Raw genomic sequence first — 11986 nt, 5'->3', positions numbered from 1 at the left:
GGATCCAAAATACCAAGGCCTAATGCGTATGATGGACTGTGTTCACGGAATCAGGCCAAACAATCATTCTTCTATCATCCGAGAGATAATATACAAGTTCACAAAAATTCTTGTACTCTGACGACGCCAAATTTAGAGATTCCAAAGCTAGCACGCGTGTGGATTTTCCAAAAGAAAACTTGCACTGACTCTATTGAAAGTCTTTGTACAAGATGTCAACCAATGCCAGTTCAAGCTCTGGCTATTCGAAGAGCACTTAGAGAAAACACAAGAAAACTCTTCAAAACAAGGACCACCCAGACCTTTACGTATTTGACATCCATATTAAGCAAGCACTTTGTTGGAGGACAAGGTGCAATCCAGGACTGTGCTCAGTAGCTCAGACCAGTCATTCCTGCCCCAAGGTTGTAGACAAATTACCACAATCCCAGTAGGTCAACTAACTTTTATACCCTTCACAGAAACATTTGTGAGGAGAGTTCGTCAGTTGAAACATATCAATTATGAAATACAAGGACGTCTGGAGGAACAGCAACTAGATCACGCAGCTTTTCGAGCACCATAGCAGATGGTGTTACTCAGAGTCCTAAGAGGAAATTGCTGTTTTACTCATTTGAAGAGGTGAGAAATCTAACACCAGTTTCCAAAATCAAATAAATGTCCTTTCAACATAATTTACACATGACTATGGATTGAGAAGATCGACCCTCCTACTGTAAAGACTGAGATTAAAAAAGCAGAATTGAATAGCTCTAGGCCACTGGAGGCCTCAGGACATGATCTTGCGAAGTATCCACAGCAGCAGGCGACATCCATTGCCACATGGCCATGCCAGAATAACCAGCCATTTGCGCAGCTTTGGTTGATACAGCTTGTGCCTGTGCTGAGAAGGCAGCAGCTGCTGCATGAATAGCTGCAGGATGAGGCATGTATCTGGTGGGAATGGTCATTGCCTTCACTTGCAGCTCTAATCTTTCCTTGTCAGCCTTCAATCGTGACTTCTCCTCACGCAGTTCATTCTTCTCATTCTGATCAGGACCAAGAAAAAGCTTTGAAGTAACCGAATTATTGAAACCCAGGAGATTTGCAACTACGAGTATCCTGTAAAAATTCTACTAAAATTTTGTATCTCAACTGCTTGCACATTGAAGTAAAGGAGTTAAGATGCACACATAAATAAGACAATCAAGCATAATCTGCCCTCAATCTCAATGAGGTCCGGTCCTATATTAATATAAAACATGACATGTGATAAGCTTATGTACCTTCAAATCCTTGATTGTTTCTCTCAGTTGATTGTTGGATTCTGTAAGCCCTTGAGCCTCAGCTCGAAGCTGAGTCAAGATACGAACAGCATCACTTAAGATAGTGGCTTTGTCAGTCTTAGGCGGTCGGCCTGGTTCCAATATCGCACCCAATTCCAAGAATCTAAAAATATCGTAATTAAGTCCAAAACGTTAAGAACTGTGAGGAAATTTGTACCCATTTCCCATATCTCCACACTTATAAGCAACTTAAGAAATTAGAGGCGGTTAAAAAATGAAACAATTGGTGTTCTTCAGGGTTTCAAATGATCTGAATTTGAAAATCATTCCCCAGGACTAAGGTGTATTTATTGAGTACATTTGGGCCTATCAGCCCCAGCACCAAAACTATAAAAGAACTAAAAAAATTGCCACTTCAACAATCACACTCACAAAAATGCTAGATCTGGGCCATATTTTCCAAGTGCGACAAGAGCAAACAAGCACAAGCAGGCCGTATCATTACACTGACCTATCATTGAGGCGATCACGGCGCATCTTTTCACGACATGCTTTGTTGCCAGCACCACCACTAATCTCTTCTCGAGACCTAAGAGGACCACATATCACTCATCTCCAAAGCAAACAAGGCAAGAAGTGATACCATTACTAAACTAGACATTAGGAACTATCGTTATATAAGATGATACAAACAAATTGGTCATCGTCAGTCATTCACAGCATGAATCGACAAAGGCGGGAGGGGGAGATGCAGTTCCAAATACTCATTCGATAATCCATGAAGAAAGCACGACTTAAACCAGACTCTTATATGCATGTGACAAAGGAATCCAAATTGCAACTATTTACGAAGTAATCAATCAATAAAGTGAAGTGAAGCCTGAAAAACCTCTTTCGGGAAAAACTTCTTTCGGGCACATCTGGACCTCCCTTCGAACATTCATTATCGATACTGCAGAAGACAAAGCAATCATTTAGGATCCGCAACACATACCAATAAATTAAATTTCTCACCAGCGGATCATGCAAACCTGACCTGAATATCACAAGATCTTGAGAACGAAGAAACTTTTAGCAGATTTAGCAATGAAGAGATCCCTGAAGTGTAACCGCTCATTTAGCAATTTAGCAGATTTAGCAATAAATAAGACAAATGCATAAGTTAGGCTAGTAAACACCTCTTCAGAATGACTACAATAATAGTCTATACAAAGAACTGCCGAGCCAAAGCACATTGCTATTTATGTACAGACATTGGAGTAAATGCTGCAAATTCATATCATAGCAGATAGAACCATACTGTGAAGGCAACTAAATGCACGTAAACTAACTTAGCTGTCTAAGGTTATCAAATGTTAAGGATTCCTCATTTAATATGGCAAAGGCAGATGCTTGTAGCAATGATTACTTCATCTGAATAAAAACCTTCACATTCCTGGCAAAAACGCCAAGAATGGTGCACGATGTCAAGATCACCCATAGGAGAAATGCATACCACTGACATGAGCTGCCTATGTGTAAGAATTTGGATTTAGAAACATTATCACTAGGACCTAATTCAGGCAATGGTCAAGTAAAGGAGAATCTATGCATACCTGCAATCGACTTGCTCGACAGGGTGCTGGCTGGAGCACCAGAAGAAGGGATTAGTAGGCTGGACCTCCTCTTCTGCCAGCAAACCCTCCTCCAGATACGACATCCACTTAGTCGTATTAGACGATGAGGACATCATCCTCCTCAATTGGAAAGACCTTCACCTAAGCCTTGTTCAGCACCGCAGCAAGAAGATCAATCTCCAGGTATTCCAATCGCCTCTGTCCGCACAATTCCAAAACCCTCTCACCGCACATCACACTTTCGGTCCCTGCTTCCTTTTCCTAACACCTTGCCACACGTTCTAGCTCTGTGCGCCTCTATCGCCGGCTCGGAAACCACCCTGCTCCTAGACTGTGCCCATGCCGGAACAATGCGAAACAAGAGATACTAGGGTAAGCGTGGCAATAAAAACATTTCACTGCACGCGGGAGATTACGAGCACCAGGACTATACAGGGAAGGCGTGCCGTGCAATTGAATGATATCATGAGTAGTAGTAGTAGTAGTAGTAGAGCCTACCCCGCAAACACAAAGCCACGAGAGAGTCAGAACCCTACAAAAATGGAGATGAGTCAGTCCCCTCTCTCCCCGATCCCCCGGTCGTCCTCGGGAATCTCCCAAGACCACCAGGATGGAACGGTGGTGGATTAATTCAATTAATTCGACCCTCCTTCACGACACGACAATCTGTCCGCCACGCCCAACAACCTCCAGTGCAAAAAAGATGCCGCGGTTCAACTATATCTGTGGCATGCCACGCCCAAGCCCAAGCCAAGGGCAGGGCAGCGCCACTTCCACACTCTCGCCACAGTCTCCCCTCCCCCCAACCCCCACAACCAAAGTCCCATAAGCTACTCTGGGTCCCTTATATTCATTCATTCATAAGTGTGCATTCCGCTTCCACATTCCCACCAGAACTACTCTCATTGCACACATCTTCAGGACTCTCCTCTTTACCTGTAATAAAATTTCACTAGGCATATCCTTCGGATGTTTTTTTAAAATTTTTATTGTTTTATTTGTTATATATATATATATATATATATAAATATATATATATATATATATATGTATATATTTGATAATTGCATCCAAGACTTGACTAAAAACTAAGGGCCGGTTTGTTTATCTTTTGTGTTGTGAAAAGCCAGCCAGTAATCAGTTTCAACCCAAAGTAATGAATTAGTCATGTGCCAATGACCAATTTCAAAATTACCCAAATTGAATTATTATATTCTGGTACTGAAATATGTATCTAAAAATTAATGTGAAGTTAAAAGATTTCAATACATTATTTTAGTTGTTAGCATTTATTATATGTGCATATAAATATACATGTATGTATACATACTCATACATACATATAAACTAAGTTTACTTCAATTTACAACATACTTTATTCTTTTGAACCTTAAGATTTTAACTTTTATACGTCAATTTGGATTTCGTGTTTTATTTTTATAAGGTTACACCATTATTATATTCCTTTTTATACAAACCCTTGTTATAGATTCTTTTATAATCCAATTTGCTTCCAAATATTAATGTCTATTACTTGAGATTGTTAATTAAATATATATATATATATATATATAAGGTTACACCATTATTATATTCCTTTTTATACAAACCCTTGTTATAGATTCTTTTATAATCCAATTTGTTTCCAAATATTAATGTCTATTACTTGAGATTGTTAATTAAATATATATATATATATATATATATATATATATATGTATGTATACATACATCCAATCTACTACTTTTTATTTGCTTGTTTAAAGTATGAATTTAAAGAATCATCTCATAAATACTATCACTATTCATATTAGAAACTTTATTATATTTCTATTTTAAAATTTTCTCAATGTTTATTAGAGAATTATATTTGCTTTAGCAATAATTAAATCACATTCTTTTTTGAATATAATTTTCATGTTACCAACCATACATATATATATATATATATATATACATACATCAATAAATTAATCAATTATAGTCTTTATATTGTTTGATTATTATTATTATTATTATTTTAAATATAAATTTTAATCATGAATATAAATATATATATATATATATATATATATATATATATATATGGGTGTTAGTTATGAATGTCCAAAAGAGTCCAAAAGTGTCCAAAAAATTGTGCATTGTGAATTTAAAATTATAATGTAGCCTTAGTATTAAACTTTAAAAAATAATGATAATTGAATTTTAATATCTTATTAGACCTTCTTTATCTTCATTCAAAAAGTATGTATAAAATTTGATTAAGAACTAGAGTCTTGCAATATAATTGTTTCTCAATCATTTATCATAGCTCATTTAAGTCTTAGTTTACAAGCTTTTTAAAATACAATTGTTTGCAAAAGAAACATGATAGCCTTGTGTTATGTAGATACTCCATGCAACCATTCCATCTATTTATTTTAAATCTGAAAAGCATATACTAGATAAAATAATAGAATTACATAAATATTTTAATCATCTTTTCAAAGAGATATAGTTTTAAAAAAACTATGCTTGAAAAGTATTTTAAAAAAATAAAAATAAAAATAAAAATCTAGAAATAAATGACCAAAAACATAGTTTTTTAATTTTTTGATAAAAAAGAAAAGAAAATAAAATAAAATATTATATCACATAGGAAATTGAAATTTTTTTAATTGTAAAATTTTGACTTGAAAAAATAGATTTTGCATCTATAAAAAATTAAATAAATACTAAAAATATTCTACTAGATTACAATGTTCCAAGTGAAGGGAATAAAAGATTAAGATTTAATGTAAATATTAAGTATTTTTAAAAAATAATTCAATCAACAATTTTTTAAAGTTCAAATTAAAAGAAGAATAAACAAAAAAATATACAATAACAATGTTTTGTAATCTATCCAAGTTTGTTGTAGTAGATTGTTTAAGAATTCAAATACTAAAGTTCTAGTGATAATAAACTGTAAGAAGCTTCAAGTATAAAGTTTTTAAATTGAATTTGTTAGGATATTTTTTCTTAAAAATCTCTAAAACATTCTATCAGTAGCTTTATTAGCAAGACTTTCTAAAGAGATTTCTAACAAGTCTATTTAGTAGCTTGGCTACTAATTCTTGTTACTAAACATTATATATAATTAGTGGAAAACAATACATTTTGCACAAAGCCTACAAGTCTTATAAAGCATAAAGAGTATATTTAAAGACAATATGGAATTCGTCTTTAGTCTTATCATCTCTTCTCAAGTCTTGTTTCTCTTGTGGCTTATAAATCAATTTATACATTGAAAAGATCTCTTTAGTTAATTTAATGCACTTCAACCTTTTTTTAGAAAAAAATATTTTTATCTTAAGTGTTCTTTTTATTACAACATGTTTTTATAAAATTAAAATTTCAAAAGTATCTTTAGCTATATTATATTTCAAATCTTAAGAATATTTTAGATATTTCACTTGATTTTAAATTTTTTGAGAACATTAAATTTTTTATTTAAAATAATTATTTCATAAATTATATTTCAATTAATAAATTTGGTAGATTCTGAAAGAAAAAAATCTAATATAACTCATCGAAGGATAGAAGATTTATATATTTATTTTATATTGTGATATCTTATTTATAGATTTTAACTTTGATATATGAATATAAGCTATTTGATAGTTAAAACTGTATGCATTTTCAATTACTATAGTTTGGAACTTAAGAAAGGAAAATATTTATTTTGAATGAGAATAAAAATATTTAATTTCTTTAATGAATTATAATTAAATTCTTGGTTATTTAAATACTCTTGTATATGCTAATGATTGTATAAAACTTGTTTATAATTCACTTAACTTATATAGTTCCTACAATTCAATGCTTTAAAATTTAAAAATTAAAAAGAAATATTAGTTTTATTAAATATACAGCAGTGGATATACATTAAAGTCAAATTTAGATTTCATGCTACAGTGAAATAGATAATTCAAAGTAAAGCGTTATTTATCGCAAATTTACCATGTAAAGTGGGAACGGTGTGCTATTAATTGAAGTTTGGCATTTATTGATGCAATTCTGATTTATCATGGGAATTACAGATCAAAATAATTTTTCATATTATGTGGGTTACGAAAAAGCTGTAATATTCCTCGTGATTTTTGCTGCAAAGCTTGGGCAATTGAATGTATTTTTTAGTTGTTGTCATAGCTATCCATCGTGTACGCAGAGTCGTCACCAACCCTTCGATGCTCCGTCTTCCATAACGTGTATGACAACATCCTTCAGCACTAGACAGCTGCTCGAGTCAATCGTTCAGACTTACTAGACTCGTTTCAAAACTCAACCAATCATTCCATATCGTTTCCTTCGTTTGAAATCTTCAGGAACGGACATTGACCCAATACGGTATCTCATTTACAACATAAAATTTCTGCGCTATTATCTTCATGAAAGAAAAATCTCACAGCTCTTCAATGTTGACTTCTCACGTCATTAGTTCATTACGATGTAGGAATGACTTCCTCGGAGGGGAGTGCAATTGTCGTCCACGTCCCTTCTAGTTGCTATACACTTGAAACTAATCAAAAGTGTGATGTATCGGACCATGCTGCCAACTTAGACATTCGATTCTAGATAGTGTGTTCAAAGGTATACAGATATGGTGCATAGTCGAGTGTCTGGTCAATTACTGATAATAACCGCCTTTAATTGTCGTCGATATCTCGCACGAATGAAGGACAGCTTCAACGCTTGTAAGAGTCTTTTACGCTCTTGACAATTCCTTGCTGTTGCCACTGCCCACTAAAGTTGGATTGCCAAAGCCGAACTGTACCATCACTACCCGAAGTAGCTAAGGTCATGCCAGTCATGTCCCAGTCCAAGTGAGAAACCTGCGATCAAATCGCACCATGTCAAACATCTGCACTTTGCTCAAAGAGAGTTGGAGAAAGGTACATATATAAGAATCTTTGAGACTTGATTGAACCTAGTTCTCAAGCCTCAATCCCTCCGCACTTCAGGATTATGGTCTTTGACAAAACTGAGTCCACCCCTTTCTTTGAGACAAGGACAGCGTCAGAGCCATTTAGGGTTGAGGCAAGCACCTCTCCATTGTGGTCAATAAGACGAGCTGCACGTGTCACAACTAGTCTTCCTTGCGAATCTAAAGGGAACTCCAGTCTCCAGATTGATACCGATTTTCCAGAGGCCACAGCGATGAGCTCAAATGGCCTGCTCAAAAATAGCACACAAGAAACCATCATAGTTTACAAATTTCCAAGATTACGTATTCCCAGTTACATGTAGAGAAGACCAGAGAGATTTCACCTCTCAAAGACCTAGTGAAACTTTTTAATATATTGAAAAAAAAAAAGCGATAGTCAGAAAATTCAGAAAAGAAACAGGACTTACCTGCCCACGTTAGGTGCCCAAGACATATGATGAACAGGCTCGGGCTTTTCATGTGACTCTCGTAACTCAGCTATCATCTGCCATCGTTGATATGCCTCCGCAAACTCCCAGATCTGATGCCCCAAACCACGAACATGGTCAACTGAGGTCCTCTCTTTCGCTGAGGTCAACATACTAATTTAAAGTCACTTATCGCATAAGACTCGAAACTCTACAAATGAAATTCTCTGCATACTAATGGGCCATATTTCTCTTACCTTGGCAGTGCTAAACTGTTGAGAAGACGTACAATAACCCAGCGCGAATACTGGCCTCTGAACAGAATCCACAGGAGGTCTCCAAGAGATGGAAGCAGAGGTGCACGTTATGCGCGCAATACCCTCTTTCAAATTGGCCACATTTGGGAATTCAGCCTGTGACGTGAAGAGTTACATAGAAGTTCCTTCCCCAAAAATTAGGCTTGCTTTCAACCGATAGACACACATGTACAAACCGTTACATGATGAGCTTCTGATACAGCTACGACAAACTATTTATCACATCTAGCAAAAGTTAAACCAAACCCTCTAATTCAAGCTGCCCAAGGCCTTCGGCAGCAGAACAGCGGCAGCATATCACTAAAGATCAAAAAAGAGAAACCCAGCTGCTAGAGAGATTAAAAAAAAAAAAAAAAACGTTCGGCAACATTTACACAGGCTCTAATAACAAAGTGATGTACCTGCAGTTGCCATTTCCTTAGCTCAAGTGTGCTTGCGGTCTCATAAATCTTAATATGTCCATCACCTCCGGCCGTGACCTGTTCCAGAAATAAAACTCAACCTCCTCAACATACAAGAGAACGTGCGCTGCCAAAAAATAAATAAAAAAAGGAGGATATGTAACTAACTAACTAAATAAATAAAAACAGCACACACAAACAAATCCTAAACCTGGAGCAGGAGCGAAAGGACAATATGACATCAATTCGAACTGGCATTATTCCGGATAGAAAACTATGAGCTCCACGGAAAAAGAGTGATCATTACAATTTTTAGTCCTGATAAGCAACTCCCGAACACAAAATCCAGAACAGGGGTCTGATTCTCTGGGAATTGACACACCAATCTCCACTCGATTCCGGCATCCTCTGCAAAACGTAGATAGCACAATTCAACCCTAATCCCTCAAATTCATGCTCTTGAGTAAAGAGAGAAAGATAATGCTAACAACGACCTGAAAGTTGAGCTGCTGCAACAGTACTTACTCGAAGAAATCTCTTCCCACAGAGAGACGGATCCATCAGTGGCGCAGGTGGCCAGCAGGTGGCCAAATTCAGGAGGAGCCCAGACGACTTTAAGGATGGGAGCATCATGAGCCTGGACACAGGTAGTAGAGGAAAAGGGCGAAATAGGTTGAGAAAAAACCTAAGATGAAAATTACAAACCAAGGGAGAAAATAATACACAAAAATAAAAAATAAAAAATAAAAATTGCAAAGAAAAGAAAGAAAGGAACAAAACAAAACAACAAACAAACAACAATGGGAAGGAGGAGAAAGAGCATGCCTGCCAGGAGGTAGCGGGAGAATGGACGGAAGGAGGATAGGCCCAGACGTGAAGAGTGCCGGAGTGCGAGGCCAGAGCGAGGCGCGAAGACGAAGAATTCCAAGCAGTATGCGTCACGTCGTCGGGCAAAGTGAGTAAAGGCAAGATCGAGGAAGTAGAGTTGGAGGCCATCACAACAACAGCGGAGAGGGGACAGCAAAAGAGAATGCAGTAGAGTTACAGCAAATGCATCGTGGAGAGAACACCACAGGGCCAGCTGAGGCCGAGGAGACAAGGAGCTTCCTCCCACTCTCCCTCTCCACAGGCACGAAGCCCCAGTGAATGATTGTGAAGCTTCAGTTACTCACGGTCTCTGCACAAACAACCTTGTGCCTAGCAACAAACTGAAATAAAAATTTCTATCATGCTTAGATTTTTTTTAAAAGATGATTGTTAGAAATTTCAGACTTGATACCAAAACCTGTACACTGATAGAGTCGCTTCAGCAGCAATTTCACAGAGCAGGTACTCAACCCAGCTCGCACCTTTACTTATTTTTACTTCATCCGCTGGTCATCCATAGATAGAGTTGTCGATAGAGATGGATGCAGGTAGCTGCCTCAAATTTTGAGGGCAACTAATTCTTGGGATGTTAAAATATTTTAAAATGCTTTGGTACGGAGAGTTTTGTGAATTTTTTTTTATTCATCTAATACTAGGTATCAATTGGCCTTTATTCTAGGGGTAGGGGCCTTTGACGAAACATTCTAAGACAAAGCTTTCAATGTCAAATTTCATCCATAATATGAATTTGATGTTTTGTGTAGCACATTGCTTACATGCTATTATAAAGGAGAGTTTCTTTGAGTAACATTGCCTTAATGGTTAAAACTTAATTTTTTTTCAAATAAAAAGAAGTGATTTAAAATAAATTTAAATTTCTTTTCATAATAACATCTTTAGTCATAAACATCCATATTTATTCCAATAATTACTTAAATAGTATTAATAAATAGAAATAAGTAAAAATAAATAAATTTGATAATATCTTGTGAAGAAGCTTCATAGATATGGCTTTACGTTTAGACATTATCATGTAGTAATACAACTATTAGGTTAAAATATATATATATATATATATATATATATATTATAGAAGAGCTAAATGAAAATATTTTAGCAAATTATCTTTAAAATATAAATAATAAACAAGGAGGTAGTAAAAATTAATAAGTGCTAATATTGCCTTCTTGTAGAAGAGACTTATACTTATTTTATAGGGACATAAATGAGCCAAATCAAAATAAATGAGGTCTATAATTAATATATAAAATTTTAGGAGATAATTAAAAAAAATAGAAAAAAAAAAAAATCAAAATACCAAGAATTAATATCTAAAAAGGACTAGTTGTGAATCAAGGTTGAAATCAGATCCCAAGGCACAAAACCACACACCTATAGCAACTTTGGGATTCTTTAGTCAATTAGAGAATAAGATTTGAGAGTAGACTTGTGAGAGGCCTTTTCAGAGTTAATTTCATGTGATTTGAAGGTATATTGAGGTTTTGAGATCTTTTCAAAGTAAGAGATGTATTGTGTGGATTTAGATTTTATAAAAAAAAAAAATCATAAATTTGATAATTTTGTAAGTGCCATAATATATTTATAAGTAAAAATTTGTCAATTGGTCGGTATACTTATTGTGAATTTGTGTTTATGTCAATTAAGTAGTTAGATTGAAGGTTATGAGAGTTTTGTGGATTATGATTTTAGATAATTGAAATTAAGGGTCAATGAGGGTTTTTTATGATCTTGCAACATCTGCTAATTCAATTGAAGCAAGAATTGGTAAGAGAAATTTAGACTTACATATTTACATACCATCCAATTTTTGGAGTAATTAAATAGTTTGGCAAGGAAAAATATTTGTTTGGAGATCAACATTCAAATTGGAAAAGAAGGGTGACAAACATCCGAGTGGGTTTGAGAACTTTTCTTTCAATTGGTGAGTTTGATTCTTCTCAAATTTTATGTGCTTGTAAATTTTTTTGTGGATTGAAGTTTGGATGAAATTTTAGTCAAGATAAATAATTCAATTCATATTTATTAAGGTTTCAAATAGCTATAGTAATTGATTAAGATTCACTTAGGTTTTGGTTAGGATTTAGAATTTGATTAAGATTTATTTAGGATTTGATTAAGAATTAAGA

At 34.9% G+C, this 11986-nt stretch overlaps 2 protein-coding genes across 3 annotated transcripts; both read right to left on the bottom strand.

Annotated features, from left to right (window-relative positions):
• Nucleotides 1-483: 483 nt before the first annotated feature.
• Nucleotides 484-3692, bottom strand: LOC112282941 (transcription factor bHLH115). Of its 2 annotated transcripts, none has more exons than XM_024521145.3 (6): nt 3380-3692; nt 2861-3212; nt 2155-2217; nt 1777-1854; nt 1266-1428; nt 484-1028 (listed from the first exon to the last, which is right to left on the bottom strand). In XM_024521145.3, the coding sequence occupies exons 2-6, from the start codon at nt 2995-2997 to the stop codon at nt 753-755; spliced, it is 717 nt and encodes a 238-aa protein (XP_024376913.1). In that variant the 5' UTR covers nt 2998-3212; nt 3380-3692; the 3' UTR covers nt 484-752. The 2 variants fall into 2 exon arrangements, with proteins under 2 accessions (XP_024376913.1, XP_090106981.1); XM_090250855.1 differs by having other exon boundaries at nt 3418-3681.
• A 3562-nt stretch (nt 3693-7254) lies between these two features.
• On the bottom strand, nt 7255-10295 carry LOC112282122 (protein SEH1). Its single transcript, XM_024519362.3, has 8 exons — nt 9798-10295; nt 9498-9609; nt 9280-9380; nt 8973-9050; nt 8512-8667; nt 8255-8367; nt 7948-8074; nt 7255-7734 (listed from the first exon to the last, which is right to left on the bottom strand). The coding sequence occupies exons 1-8, from the start codon at nt 9966-9968 to the stop codon at nt 7588-7590; spliced, it is 1005 nt and encodes a 334-aa protein (XP_024375130.1). The 5' UTR covers nt 9969-10295; the 3' UTR covers nt 7255-7587.
• Between the last annotated feature and the right edge of the window lie 1691 nt (nt 10296-11986).

Source organism: Physcomitrium patens, chromosome 5 (assembly GCF_059467195.1).
Source record: "Physcomitrium patens ecotype Gransden chromosome 5, ASM5946719v1, whole genome shotgun sequence".
Lineage (NCBI taxonomy): Eukaryota > Viridiplantae > Streptophyta > Bryopsida > Funariales > Funariaceae > Physcomitrium > Physcomitrium patens.
Note: the sequence above shows the minus strand (reverse complement) of the source record. Positions and strands in the feature narration are given on the sequence as shown.

What these genes read in the sequence shown, in the direction of transcription:
- LOC112282941 (XM_024521145.3), bottom strand. Translation starts at nt 2,997, where the DNA reads ATGATGTCCTCATCGTCTAATACGACTAAGTGGATGTCGTATCTGGAG. An exon ending in GTCGAGCAAGTCGATTGCAG is followed by an intron (nt 2,218 to 2,860) that starts GTATGCATAGAT and finishes TGTCTTCTGCAG; the next exon opens with TATCGATAATGAATGTTCGA. An exon ending in CGTGATCGCCTCAATGATAG is followed by an intron (nt 1,429 to 1,776) that starts GTCAGTGTAATG and finishes CGATATTTTTAG; the next exon opens with ATTCTTGGAATTGGGTGCGA.
- LOC112282122 (XM_024519362.3), bottom strand. Translation starts at nt 9,968, where the DNA reads ATGGCCTCCAACTCTACTTCCTCGATCTTGCCTTTACTCACTTTGCCC. An exon ending in CTCCCGCTACCTCCTGGCAG is followed by an intron (nt 9,610 to 9,797) that starts GCATGCTCTTTC and finishes ACCTGTGTCCAG; the next exon opens with GCTCATGATGCTCCCATCCT. An exon ending in TAAGGAAATGGCAACTGCAG is followed by an intron (nt 8,668 to 8,972) that starts GTACATCACTTT and finishes TTCACGTCACAG; the next exon opens with GCTGAATTCCCAAATGTGGC.